Source organism: Corvus moneduloides, chromosome 15 (genome assembly GCF_009650955.1).
Source record: "Corvus moneduloides isolate bCorMon1 chromosome 15, bCorMon1.pri, whole genome shotgun sequence".
NCBI lineage: Eukaryota > Metazoa > Chordata > Aves > Passeriformes > Corvidae > Corvus > Corvus moneduloides.
Window position 1 is genome coordinate 6,990,147 of NC_045490.1, and position 26,565 is coordinate 7,016,711.

The 26,565-nt window shown below is 52.4% G+C and overlaps 1 protein-coding gene across 4 annotated transcripts in view; it reads left to right on the top strand.

Annotated features, from left to right (window-relative positions):
- FLT4 (fms related receptor tyrosine kinase 4) overlaps positions 1-26,565 on the top strand; it is a 57,779-nt gene that overhangs the window by 13,878 nt on the left and 17,336 nt on the right. For all 4 annotated transcript variants that reach the window (XM_032125048.1, XM_032125049.1, XM_032125051.1 and 1 more), the window contains exons 2-11: positions 7,616-7,712; positions 13,459-13,730; positions 17,421-17,533; positions 18,424-18,586; positions 18,836-18,975; positions 19,672-19,840; positions 20,425-20,542; positions 21,134-21,285; positions 22,006-22,168; positions 23,945-24,089. In XM_032125048.1, coding sequence (XP_031980939.1) covers positions 7,616-7,712; positions 13,459-13,730; positions 17,421-17,533; positions 18,424-18,586; positions 18,836-18,975; positions 19,672-19,840; positions 20,425-20,542; positions 21,134-21,285; positions 22,006-22,168; positions 23,945-24,089 — 1,532 coding nt within the window. The remainder of the gene's footprint in view (positions 1-7,615; positions 7,713-13,458; positions 13,731-17,420; positions 17,534-18,423; positions 18,587-18,835; positions 18,976-19,671; positions 19,841-20,424; positions 20,543-21,133; positions 21,286-22,005; positions 22,169-23,944; positions 24,090-26,565) is intronic.

A 26,565-nucleotide genomic window follows, 5' to 3' on the forward strand; every position in this document is an offset into this window, starting at 1 on the left:
AAACAAAGCAGCGTCTGGCCAGCCCTGGCCCGCAGCAGAAAGGGTGGGCCGGCGGCCACCGAGGGGAAACCGGCCCTCTGATGTGCCGGAGCATCCCTCGCTGGAGCGAGGGCAGCAAACAGGCGCTCCCCTGGGGCCCGGGGAGGCTGCTGACAGCAGAGATCCTGGAGGAGGTCTGCAGGGTGGCCCCGGCTGACCCGCTGCCCCCGGCCGGACATGTGGCTACCTGACACAGGCTAACTTTGGCTCAGGACGGAGCCTCTCGGGGAGGATGGAGTAGGGAGCGAGAGCGGGGGGGTACGGGCAGGGAGAGGAAAGACGGCAGGAGACAGAAATGCAAACACGGCCTGACAGCCGTGGGGCAGGGGGAGGGGAGGAGGAAAAAGCAGGGTAAACCTGGCAGGATGGAGCAGGAAACCGGGCTGGAGCGAGCAGGGCGATGGTGAGATAGTGCTTCCTGCCGAGGGAGAACGGCAGACAGATAAACACTCCCAGACAGGCACTCGCTGACCCCTCTTCGGGATGCTTTGGGATGACGTGGTGTCAGGTCTCTGGGGCAGAGCAGAGTCCCAAAAACAGGTGGGAGCATGGTCAGGCACTGGGTGTAGCCGTGCTTCGCTGCCCAGGACAGCTGGCTCGGAAATACCCTGATATAAATCCCTGCCTGAAGGCACCAAGGGACGAGGGCTGTAGGACACATGGGTAACTTTGCTCCTCAGGACAGCCCATCTCTCTTGAAAGTGGCTGTTTCTCTTCCCTGATGGACTCCCAGCTTGGAAGTCGAGAAGCTGAAGGAGTCCAAAGAGCTTGTGCCTTTTTTTACCTCATTACCCATTAGTGCAGGTGGTTATAAGATGCCAGAAAAGAACCAGTTAAAGTTTATCAGCCATGAGAGGCTAAAGAGACCTGTTGGGGTGCATGCACTGAGGCCAAGCAGCTTTTTAGATTGAGGCCTGTCTGGCCAGAGCCACAGGGGATGGCTGTGCAGCTGTGGAGTGCCAGGGGCTGGGGAAGCAGGGAGGAAAGCCCAGCCTCAGGGTGCTGCTGCTCTGACTGTGGCTTCTGCTTGTGTTGTGACCGTGCTGCTGTTGTGTAATGTGCTGCTTATGTCCCTGCCCAGCCCATCCCACTCCCCACCTGGCTGCCAGGCAGGGGGGTGCTTTGGTTGAGGTCTCCCCTGGTTGCAAGTGCTGAGCTGGAGGAGAGCCCTGTTTCTTCAGTCCCCAAACGCCCTGTCTGTTTGGACACATGTCCTTCCTCCTCACCTGGCATTGCTGCAGACCCAGGATGCTTAAGGCATCTCTGAGTCTGGTGCCAAGAAAAAAGCATTTCCACCCACTCTGGTGGTCCTCTGGTGGCCCCTTCCTCAGCCCTCCTGTTGGTTCCTGCTCAGGGGGCTCCTGCCTTCACACACCAACTTGCCCACAGGTGTTTTGGGGCAAAGATGATGTCTCATACTTCTGGTGATGGACAGGAAGGATCAGACACCCAATAGTGATGGTCACCTCTGTGTTTGTATTGACTGAGTTTCTATAATTATTTTTCCTTTCTGTCCCCTGAGAAAGGACATGTGTTCTAGTTGAAGCAAAGGAACATCTCATGCTTTGGGGACGTCCTCACAAATTGGTGAGGATACAAATCTGACATGCTTTGATTTGGTGTCGTTTCAGCACTTTGAGGTGCATGGATGAAAATTTATAGACCAAAGGATCAGTGCCTTGCCATTAGCACTGCCCACCATGAGAAGGAGAAAGGTGCTGCCCCAGGCCTGAGCGAGCTCCTGGTGTGTGGGTTCAGTTGTGTGGCTGGGACTGCAATGCTGCTCTAGCACAATACCAAGATTAGAGGGGCTGATCCTGCACTGAGAAGCACAGCCCCCCCGTTTAACCCTTCAGAAGCAGATCTGAACTGAGGGTCAACCCTGAGTTATGGAACAGGGAACATCTTCCATGAACCCATAAAACAAGGGGTCTGCTCTGTTTGTCCTTGTGCACATGCATAGTTCGGGGGTGATTTTCAGTTTTCTATCATTATAATTTTTCATTTGTTCATTGCTTGCTCGTTAGCCTGTTTCCATCTCTGTTTTCCTCCCAGCTTCACTGTGAGCATGGGTGGCTGTCACCCTGCCCTTCAGTTGTGTGGCAGTCCTTGGGCACAGGCTGCTGGGCAGAATCTGCTCCATTTTGGTGTCAGCTCCCACCATGGTTTGGGGCTTTCTCTGCCCGCTATGAAGCTGGAGAGAAGACACCTGGTGTTTCATCCCTACATTGGCTGGAGCCTGACGTTTATTTCTCAGCCTCATGTGATATCTCACCTCTCTGCAAAACAAGCCTTCCTCCCTGCTGGAGAGCATCAGGAGGAGGAAGAGGAGGAGCTGACAGCCCTACTTCAAATTTCCCCTGCTGCTCTGCCAGCTGCCTGCTCCTCGTGTGATGTGACACTCACGCTTTGCTGCTCCAACCCACAGTTGGATGCTTGCCCCGTGCATGAGAACGAGTTGCTCCATGGGGGAACTTCAGCCCTGTAGGTGGGAATTTGGCCTGGCTCTGCCTCCAGCACGTGGACTTTCCACATGTCTGTGGGCAACCACGGGTCCTCCAGCACGAGGGCAGTGAGTTATACCAGCACAGGCAGGTGGGGAATTGTGACTGGAGCAGGGGAAAAAATGGCATCTGAGGTCCTGGAGTTAGTTCCTGTGGGGCACATGCAGTTTCACCAGCAAATGCTGCTAATTCGGACAAGTCCAGCCTGGAAAGCAGGAGGAGAGGTCTGCAGAAAGAGCAGAGTAAAGCTTCTCCCTCTGCCCCAGTGCTAGCTACTGCTGCTCTTTTGCAGAGTCCCTGTTGGCCAGCGAGGTACCAGAATTTTACTGTTGGCCATCTGGGAGCAGAGCTTTGCTCACATAGTGACTGGTGCAAACAAAATTTTCCTTTTTAGAAAGTGTCCAAATCTTGAGTTTCTGCCTTGCTTTGTTGGACAGATGCTCATTGACTAGGAATTTTTATCTGAAAACAGCGAAGTAGAGATGGGGCGATAGGGTCAGGGGAGCTCTGCTGGGGGAAAGGACACTCTTTTTTCCCTTCCGGCCTATCTTTTGTCCCAGTACAGCACTGGGGTGGGCAGGCTGGGCTGGGTACACAAGGTGCAGGGAGACAGGCCTCACCTGGACCAGCTTTGCTTCGTGCATGTTACCTTGTAGCTCTTGTCACAGAACCTCAAGGTGTGGTGGCAGGAGCCCGGTTAGCTGGGGACATGCGACGTCTGTGGGCAGAGCGATCCAGCCCAGCGCTGGGGAAGGAAGTCAGGGAGAAGGACAGAGTGTGAACAAAATCCCTCTCCGGAAAGGCGCCCCGTTAATCAGTCAGCAGGGCCGACTCAGCAGAGAGGGAGGGAAGGGGAAGCAGAGAGGGGCTGAGGTGGTGTGTGGGGGCTTGGGGGAGGATCCGGTGCAGGGCTTCCTGTGAGTGGAAGGAGGCAGAGAGCAGGAGCTGTGTTGTGCCATACTGTACCATACCGTGTTATACCTGCACCTTGTCCCACACACAGGCTTTGCTCTGTTCCCAAAGCCATAGCACACTGTGGCAGTGCTGGCTCTGGCACTGGTGCTGCTCTGCAGGGATTCAGCAGCTGCAGCCGTCGCAAGGAAAACCAGGCCCCGTGTGAGGCTTTCCCATAACATGCCCAAGGGCGGAAAGATGAGATCAGGCTGCAAGATGCCCTAGGGTGGCTAGCACTTTGCAGGGTGAGTGTGGCTTCCCCACAAGGCAGGGAGAGCCCTGGATGCAGGATGCAACTGAGAGCAGCACTGGTGTCAGGGTGCAGAAAGAGGTAGAGGGGCCTGAAAATGAAGCAGCTGCCAGTGATAAGGAGAAGGCCCTCAGTGCAGCCTGGCCCCTTCCAGAGCCACGCACTGCAAGATCAAGGCAAGGAAAACTGCTGGGAAACGTGCTTCTCTGGAAATAGACAAGGTGTGAGTGGCTGTGGGATCCTGCTTCCTCTCGCCGCATCCCATCAATCCCCCTCTGTTTATTTTAATATCCTGCTGCCAACTCACTTGAAAAAAGCTGCAACCCTCTTGAAAAAACAAAGCCAGAGCTGCCGCATGCCTTTTTAATTACATTAATGTTCTCCCTGTGCAAGGGCACAACTGGATGTGCGGGAGAAAGCGGGCTCTGCTTGGAGGGCTGAGGAGATAAAGCATCACAGGGGTTGGAGGTGGGGAAGGAGGGACTCAGAGGAGAGGAGACACTCCATGCTCTGGAGACATCTCCCTCGCACCCTGGGATTTGCCAGAGACACAAACCATCTGTGTGTCGGTTAGCAGAGATTTAATGGCCAAACCCAGCACCAAGTTCAGTGCTGGGGAGAGTGAAACGCAAGAGAGAGCCATGGCAGGGCACATGCTCCCGCAGGGAGGGAAAGGGCAAGGCCAGCAACGGGGTGGATCCATCTGGCAAGCACAGAGTGATAGAGAATTTTTGCAGGGAAAGCCAATGGCTTTGAAGATGATTTTGCAGGCTGGGAATGGCTCTGTGCATCCCTTTGCCTGTCCTGGATGCCGTGTGTGGCTCTGGGCATTGGCATCCCAAGATGCCAGGCTTAGTGTGGGGCATCAGCATGAGTAGTGGGTCCCCAGCGTGAGCCACTGCAGGGAGTCCCCAAAGTTCCCAGCAGTCTGGGGCCGGTGAAGAGGCTGGATGGCCAGAAGATCTGGCCCAGCAGTGCTGCCAGCAGCAGGAGTGTCCCCAGCCCCGCGCCGCGGTGCTTTCGGAGTGAGCAGTGGTTCCTTTCCTGTTGTACTCACGGAGGGCCATAGACAGGATGCATCTGCAGGAATCCCACAGCCCCAACCTGCACAGATCGTACTTTTCCTTTCTTCCCCTCCACCCCCTGGTGTTGTTTGCTAACAGGTCACCAGGCAGCACGTGAAGGGAGGCAGGGGGTTATTTCTGCTGCTGTCCTGCTCCCCCCAGCCCCAGTGGTGGAGCACGGCATTAGCCAAGAGACTTCTGCCACCTTGGCACTTACTTAGTGGTTCAAGCAGAGGGACCACGCCAGTTTTAAGACCTAATTGAGTGCCTGTTGCAGCCAGCAATGGACCTGGCTCTGCCAGGGTTTTGGGGATTACCTTTCTGCTCACTGCCCCAGATCATGCACAGCATGAGAGGTTTTGCTGTCCCCAGCCAGCCCCATGCAAGCCATTATCTTCTGCATTTTGGGCTGAGCACTGTGGGGGTGGCAGGCACCCCCAGCTGCTCCCTGGGGCAATGGACAGACAAACTGTGGCCATCTGGAGAGCAGTGTTTGCACTGGGATAAGTGTGTCCGGCATTAATAGGAAACGCAGCTTAGCAGACAGATTCCTCCCCCCGCCTCCTTTTTTAATAAACCTTGTTACATTTTGAAGGGATTTTACAAAAAATGTGGTCATTTATTTTCACAGCCCCAGGGCACATTTTTTCTGTGTGACATCTGACGTCCCCTCCATCGGGGAAGGGGAGGTTGGAGGCACAAGGTGGGGTGTCCTCCATGGGGGCCGAGCACCACACAGCCCCAGGGACCACAGTGACACCGATCCGTGTGTTGAGTGACAAGTGATGGCTGCTGTTGTTGCTGTTGTTGCTGTTGTTGTTGAGGGAGAGGTGTCTGTAAGACAGGCCGTGGCAGCGGGACACGCACGCAGGCGGAGGTGGGCCAGGACAGTCCCTGGGCTGACACTGCTTCATGTGGGCAAGTGGAGGGGAGGCGGGAGATGGTGGGGGGGGTGGGGGAGATGGCTGTCACCCTGCTGTTGCCATGGGGGCAGCCATGGGGACACCACCTCAGAGCCGTGCGCAGGCGGGAAGGAAGTGGAGAACAATTGGGGAGAACAAGGCCGGCAGCCCGGGCCTGGCAGTGCTGGCGGTGCCGCTCCGCACGTCCCTCAGTGCCGCGTCCTCCTCAGCAGCCTCTCCCGGTGGCGGTGGGCCCTGGGCACTGTGCCTTCTCCACCAGCCTGGATCCCCATGCCACCCCTGTGTCTGAGAAGCTGGTGGCCATTTGTTGTCTCCTGTGTTAGGGTTCCCCATAGAGAAACATTTCTAGAATCACTGGATCATTAAAGTGGGAAAAGACTTCTAAGATCATCAAGTCCAACCATTAACCCAGCACCACCGTGTTCACCACTAAATCATGTCCCCAGGGGCCATATCCGCATGTCTTCTGAACACTTCCAGGAATGGTGGCTCTACCACTACCCTGGGAAGCCTGTTCCAATGCCTGACCACCTTTCCAGTGTAGAAATTTTTTCTAATATCCAAAGTTAACCTCTCCTGGTGCAACCTAAGACCATTTCCTCTTGTCCTGAGGCTCTCATGGCTCTACCACAGCACTTCTGAGACCTGTAGTCCTAAGGTCACAGTTTTGGAAGAGAGGTGTTAACAGCTGCTTGTGAAACGTGTGAAAACACCACATCCTTGAGACCTCTCCTGACAGATCTCTCTGATACCTGGCTTTGAATGGTACGAGGGAAGGAAACAGACATACACAGAACACAGTTGCAAAAAAACTCGTGTTTTTGTAGAAAGTCAAGCTAGCAGCATATTTTTGCATTCTTTTCTTCCTTAGCATTTAGCACCTACCTGACTCACAGCCTCACATTCCATAATGTTTTTTCCCCTCTCTATTTCTGGTTAGTTTGCTTGTTTTTGCAGCCAACGAGATTTCTTTTGAATTATCTCACATCTCCTGAAGCTGGAGTTTTAAGATAAAGATCATGAAGTAATGACAGTCAGCAACATTGTGCTGATGAAAAACAACAGTAGTCTCTGGGGGTAACCGGTACTTCGAGATGTTTTGTCCATGAGGAGCTCACTTAGGGTGCGTGTCTGGCATGCCAGAGGTGCAAACACACAGAAAGTGGGACTCTCTCTGAAAAAAACTGGAAGAAAAGCATGATAATGTTTAACTGCCTGTCCTTGAGCCTGGATAACTTCACTCCTGGAATGCCTGTCCAGCGGTGCAGGGAAGGGGGCTGCTGCGATCCACAATGGATTGGTCCTGTTCAGGTGACTGTACCTGAGAGTGTGCCACAGGAGAAGGGCATTCTTTGAATGCCTCCTGGCTCTGGAGAGCATCTCTGTACAAACACAATTGTGGTTTTTGGGAATCCCTGATTTGTCCTGCTGATTACAGAAAGCTACATGTGTATGGAAAAATCTCCTGCCAGACTCCCTCTGGTTAGCAGAGGGGATTATTTCAGAGCCCTAGTCCAAGCAAGCTCAGTATCATTCACCTGGTGAGGAATGGCCACAGTTGAATTCCCCAATTTCTGGTCTTCCATTCTTTTTCTGGCCCTCATCTGTGCTAGGCTGTCTATCGGAGCCCAGGGGCTGTCTGGCCCTGGCTCAAGAGCTGAAGATCTGCTCAATGGAGCCAGGAGGGCAAACCTCTGCAGGCAAACCTCTTGTGTCCCTCTGAGCCAGCATTAACTACCTTGTAGGAGCAGACCCCAAGAAGATGTTCCCTGAAGCCATTGCCCCTCTCTGGGTTCGTGGTACCAGGATAGCTGCTGCCCATAGCACTGGGCCCAGGCCGATGGATGTCTGCATCATCCCCTCTCTCCTGTGTCTCCACAGATCTGGTGAGCAGCTATTCTATGACCCCTCCTACTCTGAGCATCACTGAGGAGGAGCACGTCATCAACGCCAAGGACACACTGACCATCACCTGCAGGTAGGCACCAGCAAGTGTGGCTCTGTCTAGACTACTCTTACCTGGTGAGTGTTGGAGGACTAGGCAAGGAGAGCCCACCAGGGACACCTTGGCAAAATTAGCATGTCTGACTAGAAATCTTCCACATCCCCCAAGTGTGAATTCATCTAATTAATTGAAAAAGAAGCCAAAGACGTCTCAGAGGATTCAGTGATAACCTCTGCTGTAGTTTTTTGGAGAAGAAGAAAGATAGAGAAAAATTTTGTGTGATTTGATAGCTTTTTTGTAAGCTCTTCAGGGAAACTGGTCTTCCTGACTCTCCCTGTCTTTCTCTGACGTTGCTTATTCTCACCTCATCGGGGCCACTAGGATTGAAGTTCTGGTTTCTAAATCTGGTGGGGCATTTGGGAGACACTGAGAAATATCCGTGGGAGAAGGCAAGGCTGCCCTTAGTGGTGGCTATGAGAGGCTTCCAGCTTTTCTAGGAAGATGGGATTTAATGCTCTCCCTTTATATATGTGGGTGAAAAGAAGCCCCAGCCAGGGTCGGGTGAATAACCGTGAGAGGAGCTGGACAATCTCTGGTTGTTTTGGACACTGTGGCTCTGAAAAGGTGGTGTGCCTGAACTGATTTATCCACGCTGGGACACTCAGCTGTGCATGTTTTCTGGACTGCCTCCTGTCTCAGAAAGTAAAAAAAAAAAACATAAACAAGTGGGAGAATTGCCCAAGGTCAATTTTCCTGGAGTTTCCCTTCAGCAGCTGAAAACAGACCCATGCTTGGGATCTGAATGCTGGGTCCAATGGGTATCTAAATTCAGTGTGGGCCTCAATTGGGTGTTTCTCAGTGTTATATATAACCACAGAGCAATTACTGCAAACACTTGGCTGGCATTGTGTTCATGTCTTGTCACAAACATATTTAACTTTTCCTGGAACAGATGGCATTGCTTTTCCTTTGTGAATCAGTTCATAGCCAAGGGAGAAGGACAGAGGAAAGGTTGTTGATGTTAATTACTGAACTGATTTCACTTGGTCTGGGAAGCTGAGTGGTTGTGGGCTTGTTTTCATCCGGTGACTTGAAGAGCCATGACGTGTGCTGAGATGTAGGAAAAGTGTGAATTGGAGGACTGTCCATGGCTGTCCGTGGGGGACTGTGGTCAGCCGTAGAGCTACTGTGGGAGCATAGAGGAACAGACGGGAGTTTGGGGATTCCAGTGCTCTGCCATGGTACTTTTCTCCACAGAGGGATGTGGGAACTGACACTCTCTGTTAAAACTTTGGAAGAGGGGAGACTCAGTGAGGTTATTCTGAATGAGCTTAGAATCAGGGCAGACCCTTCCTCAGCGGGGGCCCAGAAAGGGACACAGAAAGCAGTTTCAAGACTTGTCTATAGATTGAGCCAAGGCGAAAGGACATACTGAAGTTGGAGGTGTGGTAAAAGAAAGTGTCTTCTGCAGCCGTGAAAGACTGAACTGGACAGCCAAAGAGCACAGGGCCCTCTGCAAACAGCACTAAAACCCATGTACCCTCTGCCCGTATTACTCTTTGGCTGCTCCTTGCTTCTGCATCCCAGTGTCCCAGATGTGCTCCATCGGGCTGTGCAATGTCCTTCACACCATCTGCAGGTAGATAAATCTCAGTATCTCCTGCATGGCCCAGACGGTTCCCCTTTTCCTTCTGAGCTCTCAGTCCTATGTTTGTCTGTCTTGAGGAGAGGACTTTGACTGTGAGACACTGTTACTTCATTTGAATCTTTCCTGGTCCCTGGCTCTCTAATTACACCCAGCTGCTTCTCCAACCTCTTCTCTGGGCCATGGCCCACCCTGGGAAGACCTGGCTAGTGTTAATGGGAGCTGAAGGGATAAACATGCAGACCACCAAGAGAACACGCAAAGGAGAGAGTGGTGGGGCAGGGTAGGGCAGAAACAAATACAAAATAAAATCCAGAATCGAGGGATTTCTTGCTGAACATCATGTTGGAGGTGACTTCAGTTTGACCCTGGTTTTCCCTTGAGAACAATGTCCTCTGGCTGCTCTTTGAGCTGCCCTGGAGCCAGGAGTATGGGCCTGCTTGAAGCAGTGCTTCAGCAGAAAGACGAGCTCAAAACCCCTGTGTGAGACTCCCTGGAGACCTTTCAAGCTTCACCCACCGAGTGTGAGAGTCCTGTGCTCTCAGGCTCCAACTGTGCTCTCAGGCTCCCTCGCAGCAGCCTGGATCTCAAACATCCACAGCTCTGCAGCCCTGCTCCTGCTCCACAGCCCACCAAGCCTCATCGGTGATCAGAGTCCATGCCAGGCCATGGGATAAGCAATGCCTCTGGAGCTGGGCATGCTTAACAAATACCCAAAGGCACAACACACACACAAGGAACCACCAGATGCTGGGGCTCTGCTTTTGCAAATGGCATCATATACAGTCATGTTCCCTTGTCACCCAGCACAAGGCACCCTTGAGAGGCCCAGACAGAGCAGGGCACCAGTGCAGGAACATTCTCCAAAATAGAGATTGTGCCAGGGCTGGCTGAGAGCCCCAGGGATGTTTTGATCCAAGCATGTGGCAGAACAGGGGGAAGGGGATGATGCCCAAATGGACAGTGCAGCTTTTATTAGCTCCCATCTCGAGAAGGAAGGGAAGAATATTGTGAATCTCTTCTTTCATGCCCTTGGCAGCCTGCAGAGGGGGAAAGCAGAGAGCTTTTGCTGTTCCAGCTCATGAGCATTGGAGCAAACCCCACAGGAGCCAGCTGCACAACAGCAGAAACCTCTGCAGGGATCAACTTTGTCCCAGCTATCCCATCCCAACCCATCCCATCCCATCCCATCCCATCCCATCCCATCCCATCCCATCCCGCAAGTGCCAGGCACACAGGTGGGGAGCAAAGCAAGAAAAAGAAGGGCAAGGATGCCCTTTGCTGCCCAGTGACCTGTTAACAGAGCTGACTCGCAGATGTGCAAACCCGTCTGTGGCAGAGAGGAAATATTTGACCCCAGGGCCCTCTTGGCTCTCGTGGAGGAAATGAGCACTGTGACAGGGCTGAAGGAGCCTGAAGATAATGCAAAGCCCCACAACCACTGCTCCGGAGCGGTGTCCGGGAACACACAACACCTGCTGCTCTCTCCTACAGGTGTGTGGCTGGTGTGAACATCCTCTATGGTGCTGGGGGCAATTTGGTTTGTCCCAGCTAAGCCACAAAGCCACAACCAGCTTTGCCCATCATACCACACATGGGAGTTTCAAAGATTGAAGACGAGGGGTGCCAACATCTCCCTTGAAGAGTATCTATGCTGAAAAGATTGAGGAAAACAGCTGTGAAGAAGCCTACAGTGGATTTTTTTCCAGCTGGCATCAGCAGGCTCCATCACCAAGAGGCACATTATCACCGAGCTGAAAGAAAACAACTTGGGAATAAATCTTGTAAGGTGAAAGATAGGAGAGAGGGAACCATCCAGAACTGCTGCTTGGACTCTTCCCCAAATGCAGAGGGTAGATTCAGATCCATGTGAGCCTGGCCTGCCCTCATTCCTGCCTCTTTGTGGTCCTCTTAACACACCAGTGACACTTATTTGGACTCACAGTAATGCCCACACCTTCTGTGTCTCCACCAAGTCTATGGACATTGAAAGGAAATGAAAGCACAGAATGAAAGGAATGCCTGGGTTGAGCTGCCCACGGGCTGGTCGGCACATCTGTGCACTCTGGCCCATCCATGTTTATATAAATATGTGTCACTCAGCTACTGCAGGCCTTGATGGTTAATGAAACAAGTGGATCTGATAATGTGTGAAAGTCCCAGTAGGTAAACAAACAGAAAGCGGAAACGCTGGAGACCTTTACAATTACCCTGCTCCAAGTGGAGTGCCAAAAATGCCTGGTCTGAAGCTCTCAGCTCTGGGTGAAGAGTGGGGACGAGCCCATGGTCTGCGCCAGTGCAGTGGGACTGTGGACACAGCAACAACAGCCATGGCAGAGGCCACCAGGTGTTCCTGGTTTAGCGATCAGTTTTACTATTATTTTCCCTGTGCATGAATAGGAAGGAAAAAGCTCAAAATTCAGTTCTTATTTTTATTGAAGTGTTCTTGAGACTCTGGTACTTGGGAGAAGCTTGCCTGTGCTTCAAGGACACAAGCTGCCAGAGCTGTACTTACTGTTCTGCCTCAGGCACTGATAGCATTTTTAGTGAAAGCAGAAGTTTGAGTGGGGTAAGAGGGGCTGTGTGGCTGTCCCCAAGGACTCATCACTGCCTCCAGAGCCCTTGTGCCTGGTGACAGGGGAAGAGTGCAGCACACTCTCTCCAAACTCATCTGCAGCGAGCTGGAAGAGAGCAAAGTTTGCAGGAAGATAAATCAGCTGCTGAAGACAAACACAAAGGGGCAGGTCTTTCCCCCATGCTTGGGCAGAAATCCTGTCCTCATTGCGTCTGAGCCATTGTGCCCTCCAATGGCACCTTATCTCACTTCCTCCTCGCTGTCTCTTGCTGTCTGGTGATGGTCACAGCCTGCCTGTGCTTAAAAGCATCTGCCCACAGAGCTGCCCTGGCAGAGCCCTGGCAGAGGACCTGCATGTGCCAACACGTCTATTCCCAGCTTGCATAATAAATGAACCCAGTTTCCCCTCATAGAGCCAATGGTGCTGACAAAAGGCCATTTTTACCCCACAGCTGTCTCTTATGACGGCTTCTTTTTTCCCATTTCTTTTTTTTTTTGCACGCACTTAAGTGACTTTCAGCTATATTGGCAAACTTTCAAGTGGGGACTAGGCCTTCCTCTGAAAGGGGCTCTGATTTCACAGAAGGAAACTTCCAGCATGGAATAAAAGCTTGTTTTGTTTGTAGTAAACAAGTGCAGTTATAACAAGCTACAGTGGCACGTGTGTGCACATGCAAGCTCCTGCTCTGGAGATCCTCAGCTATATATAAATACACACATGCACGTTCTCTCTGGGGGTTTCTTGAGTTCCTGGACTTTTCTGTCTGTCTTTGGGCTGCTAGTGTACAGGCTTTGGGGTCATGCCATAAGAGAGGTGTTTGCAGCTCAGTGTCTCTGCAGAGGTGGGAAGGGGCGGCAGCCCCAGGCCCACTGGGGTTTTGAGGGGCTGCAGGGTGCTGTGCAGAGCAAGGGAACCCCCTCCCACAGCAACAGGGAAGGAAACAGCTGGCAGCTGGCCAGAAGGCAGTCAGCTGAGCCTCCCCTTGTTTTCCCCTTGCTGTCTTTTATCCCTGACTCCCTCCTGCTTTTCTCTTTCTCACCTTCTTTCCAGTCTGCTCTCCTTCCCCCATTCTTCTTCCCACTCCATTCATCATACAATGAGCCCCAGCCAGCAGCTACACTGAGCCAAGGGAAATCATCACATCCATGTGTTTCCCTAATAGCTCTGGACCCTTTTAATAATGAGAGGGAATAGAAAATAAATGGAACCTTTCCTTCAGGGCCCTGTGTGTTTCCCTGTCATGGCATTCATACCAGTAGGACAGTGCCATGGGACAGAGGGGCCTGCTTGTGAGCGGGCTGATATCTTACAGCTTAGCATGGCCAGAGAGGTGGCCTGGGGAAGGGGATGAGCCTTTGCTTGCCCAGCACTTAGGGAATCTGGTTGTCTTGTGCCTGTTTTTTCCCTTGGAGGATTGCCATTCCTCCGTGCCTCAGCCCGAGACCGGTGGCTGGCTGGGCCATGTGCAGGTGTGCACAGAGTCACACCGAGCAATGAAGCCACCACCATGTTCACCATGCTCAGCCCAAAGCTAACGCTGCTTTTCGCCCATGTCTAGAGGCCAGCACCCTCTGGAGTGGTCGTGGCCAGGGGGCAAGGTGGATCCTGCTGGGAAGGAGGAGACCGAGTTGGTGGCCTCAGCAGCCCCCAGCAGCGGCCAGGCAATCCAAGAAGAAGACTGCGAGGGGACCGGCACGAAGCCGTACTGCAAAGTGCTGGTGCTGACGGAGGCACAGGCGAACCACACAGGTTACTACCGGTGCTACTACAAGTACATTGATGCCAAAATCGAGGGCACCACAGCAGTCAGCACCTACGTGTTTGTGAGAGGTAAGAGCTGTCGGTGGTGTGCACCTGCAAGGCTGGGAGTGTGGGGCAGCCAATGCACCAACACAGTATCTGAAAGATTAAACATCTCCGTGTGCCTCCCAGGGCAGAACGTGGCTGCTGCAGCCTCGGGGAGGGGGCCAAGGGCTGGTTCCCTGGAAGTGCAGGGGACCAATATCCGTCCATGGCAGCAGCGCCTGGGATTCAATTATGTCTCATCCTGGGGGCATTGCTCCAGCCGGGTTGGAATGCAGGAATTCAAGGAGTGAGAGCCTGGCCTCAGAGACACTCCACCACTAAAAAAAGCACAGGAGTTATCTTCTGGGCAGCTGGGGGCTCCTTGAGATGCTGGTGGCCAGGGGTGGTAGTGTTTCATAAAGCTGAGACTGAGAGGGAGAGGATGAGTGGTACAAACACTCCATGTGCAGCCTCCACCTGTTCCCAGACCTGCTGGCCTGAGCTGCTTCACAGTGACAGATCCAGATGCTCCTCTCCATGCTGTGCAGGGGCTGCCCATGCAAGCGGGGTTGTATTTTGGCAGAGGAGGGATGTTACCAGGCTTGGGGCTGGAACCTCAGCTTAGAGAGTGGCTGTGGGGTCAGTACTCAGCATCTCTGTGTCTCAGGGGTTCCTCCTCTGCCATCTCCCCCACTGCTCACAGCAGGCTCCAGCAAGATAAATTAACTCTGTCCCCTGGAAACAGTTGGCTGAGCTATTTCTCTTTCCACCCCCATTTATTAGTTGGTGCAGTTGTCATGAGCCAGGCAGATCATGACATATAATGCATTTTTCAGAAGTCCCAGGGCAAAGCCAATTTTGCCTCTGCAACTATGCAGAGAAAAATGCAGGGGCAAATCAGAAAAGCTGGGCAGCTGTTGGAGAGGAATTGCAGTCTGTTTGGGCAATTGCTTCCTCTTTCCATGGGCTATGCTGCCCACCTTAAAACAGGACAGAGCCTGCCTGGATTTCAGACATCTGTGAGTTGGACAGTGGTGTTCAGACACTCTAGAGGGTTGTATCAGGATGGAGACAGAGAGCTTCTTAGATATGCTGAAAATCAGTACAACCCCAAAAACTTACGTGCAGGGAGTGCTTTTGCAAGAACTGATTTTCTTTGTGATCCAGCAAATGCCACTTTGCCCCTTGATCCACCTTCTCCCACCTCCAGTCTCCCTGCAGCTCAGGAGCGGCTCTCCTGTTTACCAGAGAGTGCACATGGTGCTGCTTAGGGGCAATAAATCCCACGCTGTCAGGGCCTGTGGGACTCACAGTGCCTGTGGACGGCATGTGTGCACCAGATCCTGCCAACACCTCGCAGCACTGCTGTGCACACGGCACACCTTCATGCTCAGTCCAATCAGGCTGTCCCCTCTTATGGTTATCAAGCATCTAGGAAACCTCAGAATCTGCCTTTCCAGACAGGACAGGCTTTCAGGCAGGAGAAGGGACATGTCAGGAAAACCCAGGCATATGGTAACCACAGCCATTGCAGAACGTTCAGATAAAGCCTGTTCTTGCTCAACTGGGCTGCAACGTGAGACTGTCCCTGGAGAGCTTGGAAGGGCTGATGTAAGTGTTGGGGATGTTCGGAGACGGGATGATCAGACCACAGGTTTATCCATCAAGCCCATTTCTCATGTTGAGAGCTTGGTGAAATTGCCAGGAACAAAATATCTGTACTTGCCTGGAAAAATAGGTTCTTCTGTATTTTACCTGCAGCTCAGTTCTTAAATGAACTCTCCATGCATGTGTCTCCTTCCCATGTGTCTGGTTAGGTGTGTATTTTATTACAACTAGAGATAGCACTGTAGACACAGAATGCCTCATCAGAGCAGGATAGGCTATGTACAGCCCACATCTCATAAAGCTTAGCATATATTAATGACGAAGATGCTAAATTATTCCCATCCGACCCATTAAGGCAGTCTTAAGGAAATTTGTGATGTTGTCAGAGAGGGGAGTTAATGCATGAATCACAAGCTCACTGGCAGCGAAACTAGCCCAGTAAATCAGTCAGTTCTTGGCTGCCATCTGAGCTTGAAGGGTACTTTGTGGTCTCTCACCTCTGGCAGCTGTGCAGCTCCCCCTTCTCACATGCCCAGGGCTCAGGAGAGGAATGAGGAACATGTTCACACTGGGAAACAAATCTTTGGTTTCAGAAGTCAGCAATCCTGTAGTAGCAAAAACCCCCAGGAAGTAAAGACAAGAACTCTCTGGGCAATCTGTGTTTTTGTAAGAGCTGACCAATTCAGTTTCTTGAGTGTGGGTTGTTTCACCTACACTTTAGAAAAAAGCACTTCACACAGAGGAGAGGCCTTTGCAGCATGACTATCACTCAAGCAGCAGCTTTATAGATCAAAAATTAAAGATTTATGCACTTAACAGTGGGAGCACTGGGTTGGATTGGGTTGGGCCCAATGTGACTTGAGCAACAGAATCCACAAGTGAGGATCTTTTCCAAATTCATCTTTGACTTGTCCTTTTAGATGGGTCTCTTTTGGGGTTGGGTATCAGAGGAAAAAAATCTTGAGTTGGACAAACAGAGGTCCTCATGCTACACTCCCTTGAAATCAGTGGTTTAGCTGAAACACAGGTGAATAAAACTAAACGTAGGCCACTGGGATCATTTGGTCTGATTACAGCATGCCAAAAGCTGTAAAATCACCCCTAGCAGGACTCTTAGGCAGCCCAGTGTCTCCCGGATGGAGACCGATCCCCTCCTTATAGACCCCCCTTTACCCAGGGGACAATTTCCATGAATAAAGCCAATCATGACCATGTGCTGGGTGGACATTTACAGAGGAGAGATGCTGGCAACACCATGCCTTCGAGACACTAGGAAGTGTGTCAGATAGCACCCCATGAGGCATAAACCCCTGTGGAAAAGGGCAGGCAGGGGCTGATACTACAGAATAAATCATCTGTCACTGAGGCCACCAAGCAGCCTCACAAATCTTTGTTTCTTCCAATTTTGTCTTCATCCCATTTAGTCAGCCTGGGTCACTGCTGATTCTACACTGGCTCTGCACAGAGTTTAGTGTGACATCCCTGGCCTTGCTAAGTCATTCCATAATGATTATTTTTGGGTGGTTTTGCTCTTCCTGTCAATATTTGTGCTTGCAGCAGTTGGGCGGCAGTGGGGTGGCAGCCCTGGAAAGCTCAGCTCATGTGTTTATCTGCCGGCCGGGATGGCTGCAGGATGACATGTGCATACCATTGCGCTGCGGATCACTTCCTCGCCCGGGAAGGTCGCGCTGCCGGCCGCTGCAGCAGGGCAGCACAGCCCCGGCAGCCCCACGCCAGCCCTGTGCGGGGACACAGCCACCAGCTGGGCAGGCGCCGAGCCCAGGACACGACGCATTGCTTTCACAAAGGGTCACACTCAGGCAGAGACCTCGAGGGCTCCAGGAAAGCGGAGGTCATTTCCCGCACTGCCCAAATGTCATACAAGTGCCGCTGCACTGGTACCGCGTTTGGTGTGGAGGAGCTGGCTGCCTTTGCGTTCCCAAGCTCCAGGTGTCTCCTCTGACTGTCACATGTGGCAGATGGGGCTGAACAGCTCAACACCATTCCCTCTGTGAAGCTTGTGCTGTGTTAAGGAAATTCAGAAAGCCTCCTTTTTTTACTGGTTGTTGCCTTTTCCCAGTTTTTTCTTCTTTTTTAGTAGTTGTTCTCTTTGTATCTTTTCTTCAGATTTTGAACAGCCATTTATCAACAAGCCAGAGACCCTCCTCATCAGCAAGAAGGAGAACACTTGGGTACCATGCCTCGTGTCTGTCCCAGATCTTAACGTCACACTGACCTCGGTGAGAGCTCAGCCGCTGGGAGACTCTGGACCGAGATGTATTGCATTTGTTCTGCATTTGTAATTGCCTGAGTGGAAGCAGGACAGGCACTGCCAGGAAAGGAAAATGCATGGGATACATTTTCCATGGAAAGTACAAGCCACTGGCTTCCTCGTTTTATTTGCTGGTTGAGGCTGTGTTGTCCAGTTCCCTTGGGCAGACCCCACGGGTTTCCTGCCAACCTTGCTTCTCTTCCCTGGAGCTCTATAAAACAAAACAAGAATTTGTTTTAAACCCATTTCCCCACAGCATCCCCTGTTTGCCTCGTCTCTGTGATCTACAACCCCTCTAGGTGGTCAGCATCCCCCCAAGGGAGGAGGCTGCAGCCCTGGGGCTCATGACTAAAAACAGGTCTCTTATCAGTTTGCTTTTGCTTTCGCCTTTTTTTTCCCTTTTTTTTTTTTTTTTTTTTTACAATGCAAATACATCCTTCCAGGATGAGTGTTACTATTGTACAAAGGCCTCCAGGGACGCTCTGGGGGCCAGGGGCCTTTCCCTTGCCCAGGAAGGACACTACCCAAGGTCAGCACTCATCCCGGTGGGGCTGATGTTTGGGACATCAGCATCGGTTTCCTTAGCTATCTCTAGAAGTTTCCATTCCTGGAAGTCTTTGGCCCGCTCTGCAAACAAGGAGGCTCATGGTGCAGGATGAGGATGCTCAGGGTAGAGGGGAGGCCACGATTCCTAGATGGCAAACCCTCAGGGGGAGAGTGCAGGAGGCCATCACAGCATGATGCTGCATCGTTTCTTCCCACAAAAGGGATGTGTTAGCCAGCATAAAGCCTGGGAGGTGTGGAGTGGGAATGTTGTTAACCTCTTATTTTAGTTGGCAAAATCTTGATTTTTTCCAGCAAAATTTCTTCATCCACCCTGACGGGAAAAGCACTTTCTGGGACAATAAGAAGGGAATGCAGGTACCCACACACTTGATCAAGGACTTACTGTATGTCCACTGTGAGACTGTAATTGACAAGAAGGTCTTCAAATCCAATTTCTTCATCATCCATATAGCAGGTGAATACTATATTTGGAAAGGTTCAGGGGAGCAGTTTGGGTGGCTCTGAAGTCCATCACTGTGGCTCATGGGAATGTTATGGTCCTCTCTACCTACACAAACTCTGCATGGTGCTTATATCTCTTCTACTGTGTGTCAGACAGAGATACACCATGCAGCAGGAGATCATTCCCAAACCTATAACTGCACAGTCTGAGTCAAAGAGTTACTGGATCATAAATGTCTTTTCCTTGCCTCTTCTGCATCAGGGAGTGAGCTCTATGACATCCAGCTGTATCCCAAGAAAGCCATGGAGCTGCTAATGGGAGAGAAGCTGGTCTTGAACTGCACTGTGTGGGCTGAGTTCAACTCTGGCGTCCACTTCCAGTGGACTTACCCTGGCAAACAGGTACCAGCAAACAGAGCAGCTCCCTGTGCACTGAACTCTTACCCATTGAGTCACCCCCTCCTGACCCTTCATTCTTCCTCTTCACATCATTGGCAGGGCTCTGCTTTACAATCCTAACCATGCTGTGCCCTGGACATCTTGGTCAGAGCGTTTTCCCATTTTTTTCCTTTGTAGCAGAAGGCAGACAGAAGGAAGACCCTTTTCCTGGCAGAAAGCTCCCTTTTTGCCGAGATGTTACTGCTCTGGGGTTCTCAGGAAACCACTGGCTTCACTTTCACCAGTGCAAATCCAGAGCAAACATGATTGGTTTAAAAGGAGCTACTCTAATCATAGAGCCCTTGTTACCAAGAGCCTGTGAGGTGGTCTCTTCCTCACTGTTTTTTCCCTCTTGTATCCTCTGGTTTTTTGAATGGTGAGACAGGGGAGTCCCCTGAGAATATCACTCAGTTCATGGGGCTCCCAGCCTGGTTCCTGGGCTACATACAAGCAAAACATGCTAAGATCTGACCCCAGCCTCCAGGAGTCAGTACACAGAACATGTGCCCTTCCATGCCTGAGGATGGCAGTCAGTTGTGCAAAAACCTGTCCAGGTAGAGGCAAGCACTGAGCATCAGGAATCACAGCTGTGAGGAGTCTATCCACATAGCCCCCTCCTATTGATGTCTTTCATCCCCTTCTCTCTGTCATCTCCCACAGATGCAGCAAGCAGTGATCGAGCCTGAGCGCCGGTCCCTGCAGACATACACGGAGCTCTCCAGTATCCTGACCCTCCACAATGTCAGCCAGCAGGATGTGGGGAAGTACACATGCACTGCCACCAATGGTGCCCAGATGCTGGAGGAGAGCACCGATGTCATCGTGCACGGTACAGCATCTGCCAGTGCCATGCAGAGCCACAGCCAGAGCCCAGCTGCAGCAGAGCCATCCCCAGACTGCTTGGGCAGAGTGGCTCCTGCACCTCCATCCACTCTGCTTTAGTGAAACCCAGCCCTTCTCCAGCCCCTCAGCCTTCCTGCACCTCACCACCATGCTGGGAGCACAGTCACATTCAGCAAGGTCCCAAAACGGAGGGAGAGAGATGCCAACACCTAATTGGCCCAAATACAGTGGGATGGCAGGACACACGTATCCTGCGGCCCTGTGGCAAATGCCGTGGCCCTGTGGCATGGCTGGCCTGAGGGGCACCAGCTGCGGGTGCACAAGGCACCATCTGCACTGGGTGGCTGTTTCTTGGCAGCAGAAGGTCATGGGGCAGCCCAGCCTTCCTGCATCCCCAGTGGTTCCCAGGAGGGAGACAGAGGCAGCTCTTCGGCTGCCAGGATCTCAGCTGCCCTGTAACGACACACTGCCTGTTCTTGGTCCTTGCTGTTGGGCCCTGTGGAGAGCAGTAGATCTTTGTGACAGCCTGCCCCCTTGAATTCTCCTCCATGGTCCCTTTTTTCCTTGCAGAAAAGCCCTTCATCACCGTGGAGTGGAGGAAGGGCCCGGTGATAGAAGCCACTGCAGGAGACGAAGCCGTGAAGCTGCCAGTGAAAGTCGTGGCTTACCCCCCACCAGACTTCCAGTGGTAACTTACCTTTCTTAGCTTGAGCCACCTTTTCCTCTCCTCCTTTCCCCTGCCAAATGGGGAAGCCTAGCCTGGCTTCCTTGCTAGGTCCCTCTGTGGCCAAGATTGTCACAAATGTCACTTTTTTCCACCCATGGGGGTCCATTCTCCCACAAGTCCTGGCTCTCAGCTGCACAGCCTGGCTTGGCAGCTCTGCACGGTCTGGAGGGGCCAAGTGGAGTTCCCACAGGAGCTGTCCCTCTTGTCCCTCTGCTGTGGCAATCACAGCCGCCCAGAGGAACCAGGTAGTGGGATGGGTTGTGCACCTCATCATGCTGCACTTCCATCAGAGCTGACTGGAGATGGGAGCTTTGCACCCACTCACTGCTCAGGGCAGAGCTACAACACCCCCAACCCCACACACATCCATATGACACAATGTGCAGACCCATAACTTGGGTCCGGAGAAGGCCCAGGGGTCTCTCCAGAGAGGTCCTCAGTGCTAGCGAGGGGCACCCTGACTGCTTTCTAGTGGGGATGAGCAAACCCCTGCCCAGCTGCCAGTGGGACACTTCCTCCCGATGGCTGCATTTTCTCTCTGCCTCCCCGCAGGTACAAGGATGGAAAGCTAATTCCCAAGCAATCTCAATCTTCAATGCAGATCAAGGATGTGTCGGAGCAGCACGCCGGGACATACACGCTGGTTCTGCGGAACAGGCTGGCGGGGCTGGAGAAGCACATCAGCCTCCAGTTAATCGTCAATGGTAAGAGGGGGCCAGGCCTGGAACTGGGGGGGAAGTGCTGAGCCCATGGCCCCAGTCTTTGGGTTCCTTCAAGACCCAGTCCCCATTGCTGTCCTAAAGCAGTTGGTACCTACATCATCTCTTTCTCCCCCATTGCTGAGGGATGCTGTGGCTCCAGTGAGGCTGCTTCCTTCTGGCTTGGGTGACACTAGTTTTGTTCCTGGCTCCCTCACTTTGGACAGGATATGTCCTGGCTCAGGGGCCACTTCCCAATTGCAGTTGGAGATGCTGCTGAGGGTGACCCTGATTGATGCGGACTTGAGAGCAGGGCAGCTGCCACACAGATGAAGTCTTGATCTGGAGGAGTTCCTCTATGTGGGAAGCTCCTCTGGAGTTTTCCCACAGCAGAAACTGGTACCTGTCATGCAGGAAACAGATGCCAGCTAAAAAAGTGCTGGAAGGGCACTGCTATCTGAAGATGTGTCTCCAGCAGGCTCTGTGGCCCTGTGCTTTGAGCCCTGCAGCATCCAGACAGTTCCACTCACCAGAGAAAGGAGAAAGGCTGTCACTTGAATCTGCTTAAATATGACCTGCTGTGCCTTGCAGGCCTGAGTTGCCCTGAGATCCAGACAGCTGTAGTGCCCAGGCACTCTGTAAACAGGCCTGGGGAGGGCTGTGCCAGGCCTGGGGATGCAGTGGCTGAGCCTGCAGCTGCTCACAATGTCACTCTGATCCTTGCAGTTCCTCCACGCATCCATGAGAAGGAAGCCTCTTCCCCAAGCATCTACTCCAAGAGGAGCCCCCAGGCCCTCACCTGCACTGTCTATGGCATCCCGGCACCAGAGGTGATCCAGTGGCAGTGGAGGCCGTGGATGCCCTGTCGGATGTTCTCCCGACGCAGCCTGTAAGTGCCATTTCTTCCAACACTTGTTTCTTGTCAGGCAACCATCGTGGTGTCATGGGCTTCTTGTGACAGTGGCTGTGTCCCCAACCGTGTCTCACTTTTGCTCTCCCACCCACAACATGGCATCTTGTGGGAAGGCAGAGTGGAGACACTTGTACTCTGTGTGGGATTTTTGCCCAGGCTGGCTGGTCTCAGACACCAACAGCTTCCACAGCATCCTCTGCATCCTCAGCCACCTGCATCTGTCAGTGGATGTCCATGGCCCAGCCACACCTCACAGCACCTGCAATGAAACCACTGGTCACTGTGCTAATGGGGAAACTGAGGCAGATCGCAGGAGAAATTGTCACAGCCCCTTGGTGAGACCCCAAGACAGCAGCTGGGGCTCACACCCTTCCTGCCTGGAGGTCCCTGTGGTTTTTCTGTCGTTTGTCTTCTCCTGGGTAATGATGGAAGCAAAAGTGCTCATAGGCAGCTGCTGCTTGTGGGGAAGAACTGCGGAATCCTGGGGAAGTGCCAGATCTCTGCCAGCTGCTGGGATGATTTGCCAGCAGGGTGTTTGTGCCAGCAGCACTAATAGGTAGGCAGGAAGGGTGCGTGCCCACTGCCTGTGCCCTGGGAAGCTGAGGCAGCATCAGGCACGGCTGCAGTGGCATTTTTTAATGACAGCCTCACCAGAAGAAGGAAAAGGGATGCTGGGGCGTTGTAGCCAGAGGAGTCAGGGTGGATGACATCAGGATGCCTGGAGGAAGCCGGGTCCTGCAGCCCTGTGCAGGCTTTTGCCAAGCCAGGGACGCCAGAGAGCTTTCCATTACATGCAAGTGCACTGTGGCCCTGTCAGGAAGCAGAGGGGCCCATGAATTATGAGCACTGTCTCCCAAGGCCACCATATTTCTGCCTAGCACAGCTCCAGAGGATGCAGGAGGCTTCTTTCCAGCTTCCTGTTGTTTACACAGCTCACCAGTGTGTTTGCCCCACCAAATGCTCTGCCCCACGCTGCCAGCATATACCTTTGCCACTGGTCCTGGGCCTTCAGCTCCCCTCTGCTTCCCTGTCACCCTTAGCCTCTCCTTCCCACCCCAACCCACATTTTTGAGCAGATCCTCCCATCTTCCACCCCAACACGCATTTCAAAACACCCTGCAGGCTGCAGCATCCCAGATCCCTGACAGATTTGGGTATTTCTCCCCACACGTCTGTCTAAGCCTGAAGAGGTACCATCATTCCCCTGTGAGACACCAGCAGCACCTCTACTTGGGATGTCTCCCTCCTGGTTTTGTTGAGTCAGAGGCAGCAGGAGCACCCCTGGGTGCTGCACCCTTGGGTGTTGCACCATCTGATCTCTAGGCCAGCACCAGCCAGTCAGTGACACCCCTGACTCTCAGTCCCAGCAGGGCTTTAAGGCCTTGGTGCTGAGCAAAATGACATCAAGAGTTGCTCTGGGCACATGTGAATTGACTTCACCCCTGCCTTCCTCCACTCTTAGCAAGGAAAGATGAAGCCCCATGCCTGGGGGTGAAGACACTGCTTGGGACACCTGTATCTGCTCCCTGTCTCAATTTTCACACCTAGAAATTTTTGCCTCACTAGTGGTTGCAAGGCACCTTTATAAAGTACATCAGAACTGTGTAACTGAAAGATCCAGGAAATTTTACAGAGTTATAGGACAGGGCCATCAGTTCTCTGACACAAAGCTGCTTTTGCTGCCTTTTTCCCAGCTGACCTTCTCTGTGTCTCTCTCCTCTTTCCCCTGCTTGTCCCTGGCTGCTGGATTAGCAATAGCAGGCACCGGGCAGCAAGGCGCCATCAGCGGGACCGGATGCCCGAGTGCAAGGACTGGAAAGATGTGTCACAGCAGGACGCCGTGAACCCCATCGAGAGCATTGACACCTGGGTGGAGTTCGTGGAGGGGCGGAACAAGGTGAGGCTCTATTCCAAGCCCATCCTGGGACAGGGAGCTGGAGACGGGCACGGGCACGGGCACGGAACTCCTTTGCAATCAGCCAGGAAAAGTGGCCTGGAAAAGAGCCTGGCAGAGACAGATTTGGGGAGGGCTTCACACCTCTGCTTCTAAAGTAAACCATCAGCGGCCATTCCCAGCCCTGGGGCTCCGCAGTACCAGGCAGCCCCAGGGCGAGGGAGAGCTGTCATCTTTGAGAAATTACCCCGTGTCCAGAGAGGCTCCCACTGGGGCTGGCTGCACAGGAGGGATTTCATGGATTGCTATTGAACACAGGGCATCCAGCTAGGGAAAGCATGGGGGATAGGTGCTGTGGGGGCTCCCATGGCCATTTCTGAGCATTTTGTATGAGCTGTTCTGCAAGAACTAAACCCTGCTCATCCTGGTCAGGAGAGCAAGAGTCACAAACGGGCCAGGAAATCTCTGGCCTTGGGAAGGTGTATGTGTCTGGTGGGGCATTTCATCTGGCTGTCCCCATCCTGCTGGGGTGAGGGTGGTTTGGACAAGCTGGCATCCATCTGCCTCAGCTTTGTGAGTGGGAGCAATGTGTGCCCCACAAAGCCACTTCTCCATCACAGCATTTCCTCTCTGGAAGGAACATCTCTCCCTCACTGCAGTGTGTGACCTGCTTGCTGCTTGTTTCTTTCCGTGTCCCTGGTAGCCATGAGTGTCAGGTCTGCGCCGTGACGGGGTTCCTGTCCCCACTGGTGTCGGGCACCAGGCGCTCACAGAGGGATGCAGAACAAACAAATGGGCCCCTGTTTCCGAAAGTCACTTCCTGTTTTCCTACACACCTCTAAAGGCACTTCCCGTCCCCTGGCCTGGCCGGGAGTTCATCACTCTGCCAAAAGGGTGGCAAGGGCAGATGCTTCTCCTCCCAGAGCAGCTAAAGGGAGAATGAGGGATTGATGTTCCTCAGGGACGCAAGCAGGGGTGGTGAGAGCTCCTGGGTGAGAACCCCTTGTGTCCTAGTATGGATGTGATACTTGTATTGGTCCTTTTTGATCCTTCCCTATTTTCCTCATTTTCTTCCTCCTATTCCTCAGCTGCGTCCTTCTCATTCCATTTGTTTGGTTGTAACTCTCCTGGAGCTTCAACTTAGGTTGTGCATCCCACAGGTGTGCAAGAGCTCTGGGAGAAAAGAGCTCTTCCAGTTACAGTGGGATGCTACATCCTCAAATCTGCTTTCTCTCTCTCTCCTTGTCCTTTCTGCCTGTCTTCTCTTACCATCCTCCTGTTTTTAATTCCATCTGTAAAGGCCAGAATGAGCCACAGGATGTGCAGTGCACAGCCATGCACTGCAGGCAGCGGGATGATGTCAGATCAAGAAACCCCAACTCAAACATAGCACTGCAGATCAGAAGGAAAATCCCCAAGAAACAGGAAAGGCACCAACAAAAGTGCCAGCAATAGGGTCACTTTGGCTGTGTGGATAACCCCGAGAAACGGAAAAGGCAATGCACAAAAGTACCAGTAATAAAGTCACTTCAGCTGTGTTGAGTATGCACTGAATGAATGACTGTTCCTTCTGGTTAACATAACCTAATACATTGCCCCTCAGAACGGAAATGCTTCCCAAAGTCTATGGGATGAATAGTAAAGGCAAAGAAGTTTCCCTGTAGGAACACGTTAATTTTTCATTTTAAACACAGTCTCATTAGAGAGATTTCTGCATGCGCTTAACTTGTTGTTTAAGCTGGAGCCTCAAACTGCAAGTCTCCTCTAAGGGGAGTGCTTGTAACACATTTGGTAGCTCACACATGTGCAGTGTGAGCCAAGAGGAGGAGGAGAGCAGCCTTATTCCCCAGCTGCTTTTTCTGGCTTATTTGGAGGCAGCATGCCCTGGGTCCATGCTCCCAGGATGGCAGCTTGGCTGTTTGCCCAGTCTTAGTCATGTCTTGCTGGAAGGAGAGACAAGGAAGCTTTTAGGACCGTGTCTATGTACACTTGGAATTCAAAGGGAGAAGATGAAAGCTCTTCCTGAAGGGATGAGAGCTGGGATATTTTCACAGGTTTGATTTCTCCTTATGGGTAAAAGGAGTGCTTTAAGGTCTGTAAGTACCTGTAAATTCCACTGAACCCTGTGGGACACTAAGTAGTCACTTAACTACAGAGGGCTCAGGGAATCAAAGCCCTGGTGTCCTTTCCCTTTCTCCCCACTGTTATAAATAAAGCTTAGCAAGAGCTTAGCCATCCCCTCAGCCCTGCATCATGTTACTGTCCCCCTTGCTGAGCACTGTCCCCTTTGTGACCTGAGGGGCTTTGCAAGAAGTTTGCTCCCATGGAGAGGCTTCTATGCTGACTGGGCTTCATAAAAAGAAGCAGAGATTGGGAATAAAATCATGTTGTTGTTGCTCAAGCCGACAGATAAAGCTTGATATGCACAAAGGGCTGTAGAATAAGGGGATATTTTTGCATAACCCTTTCCCAGGTACAG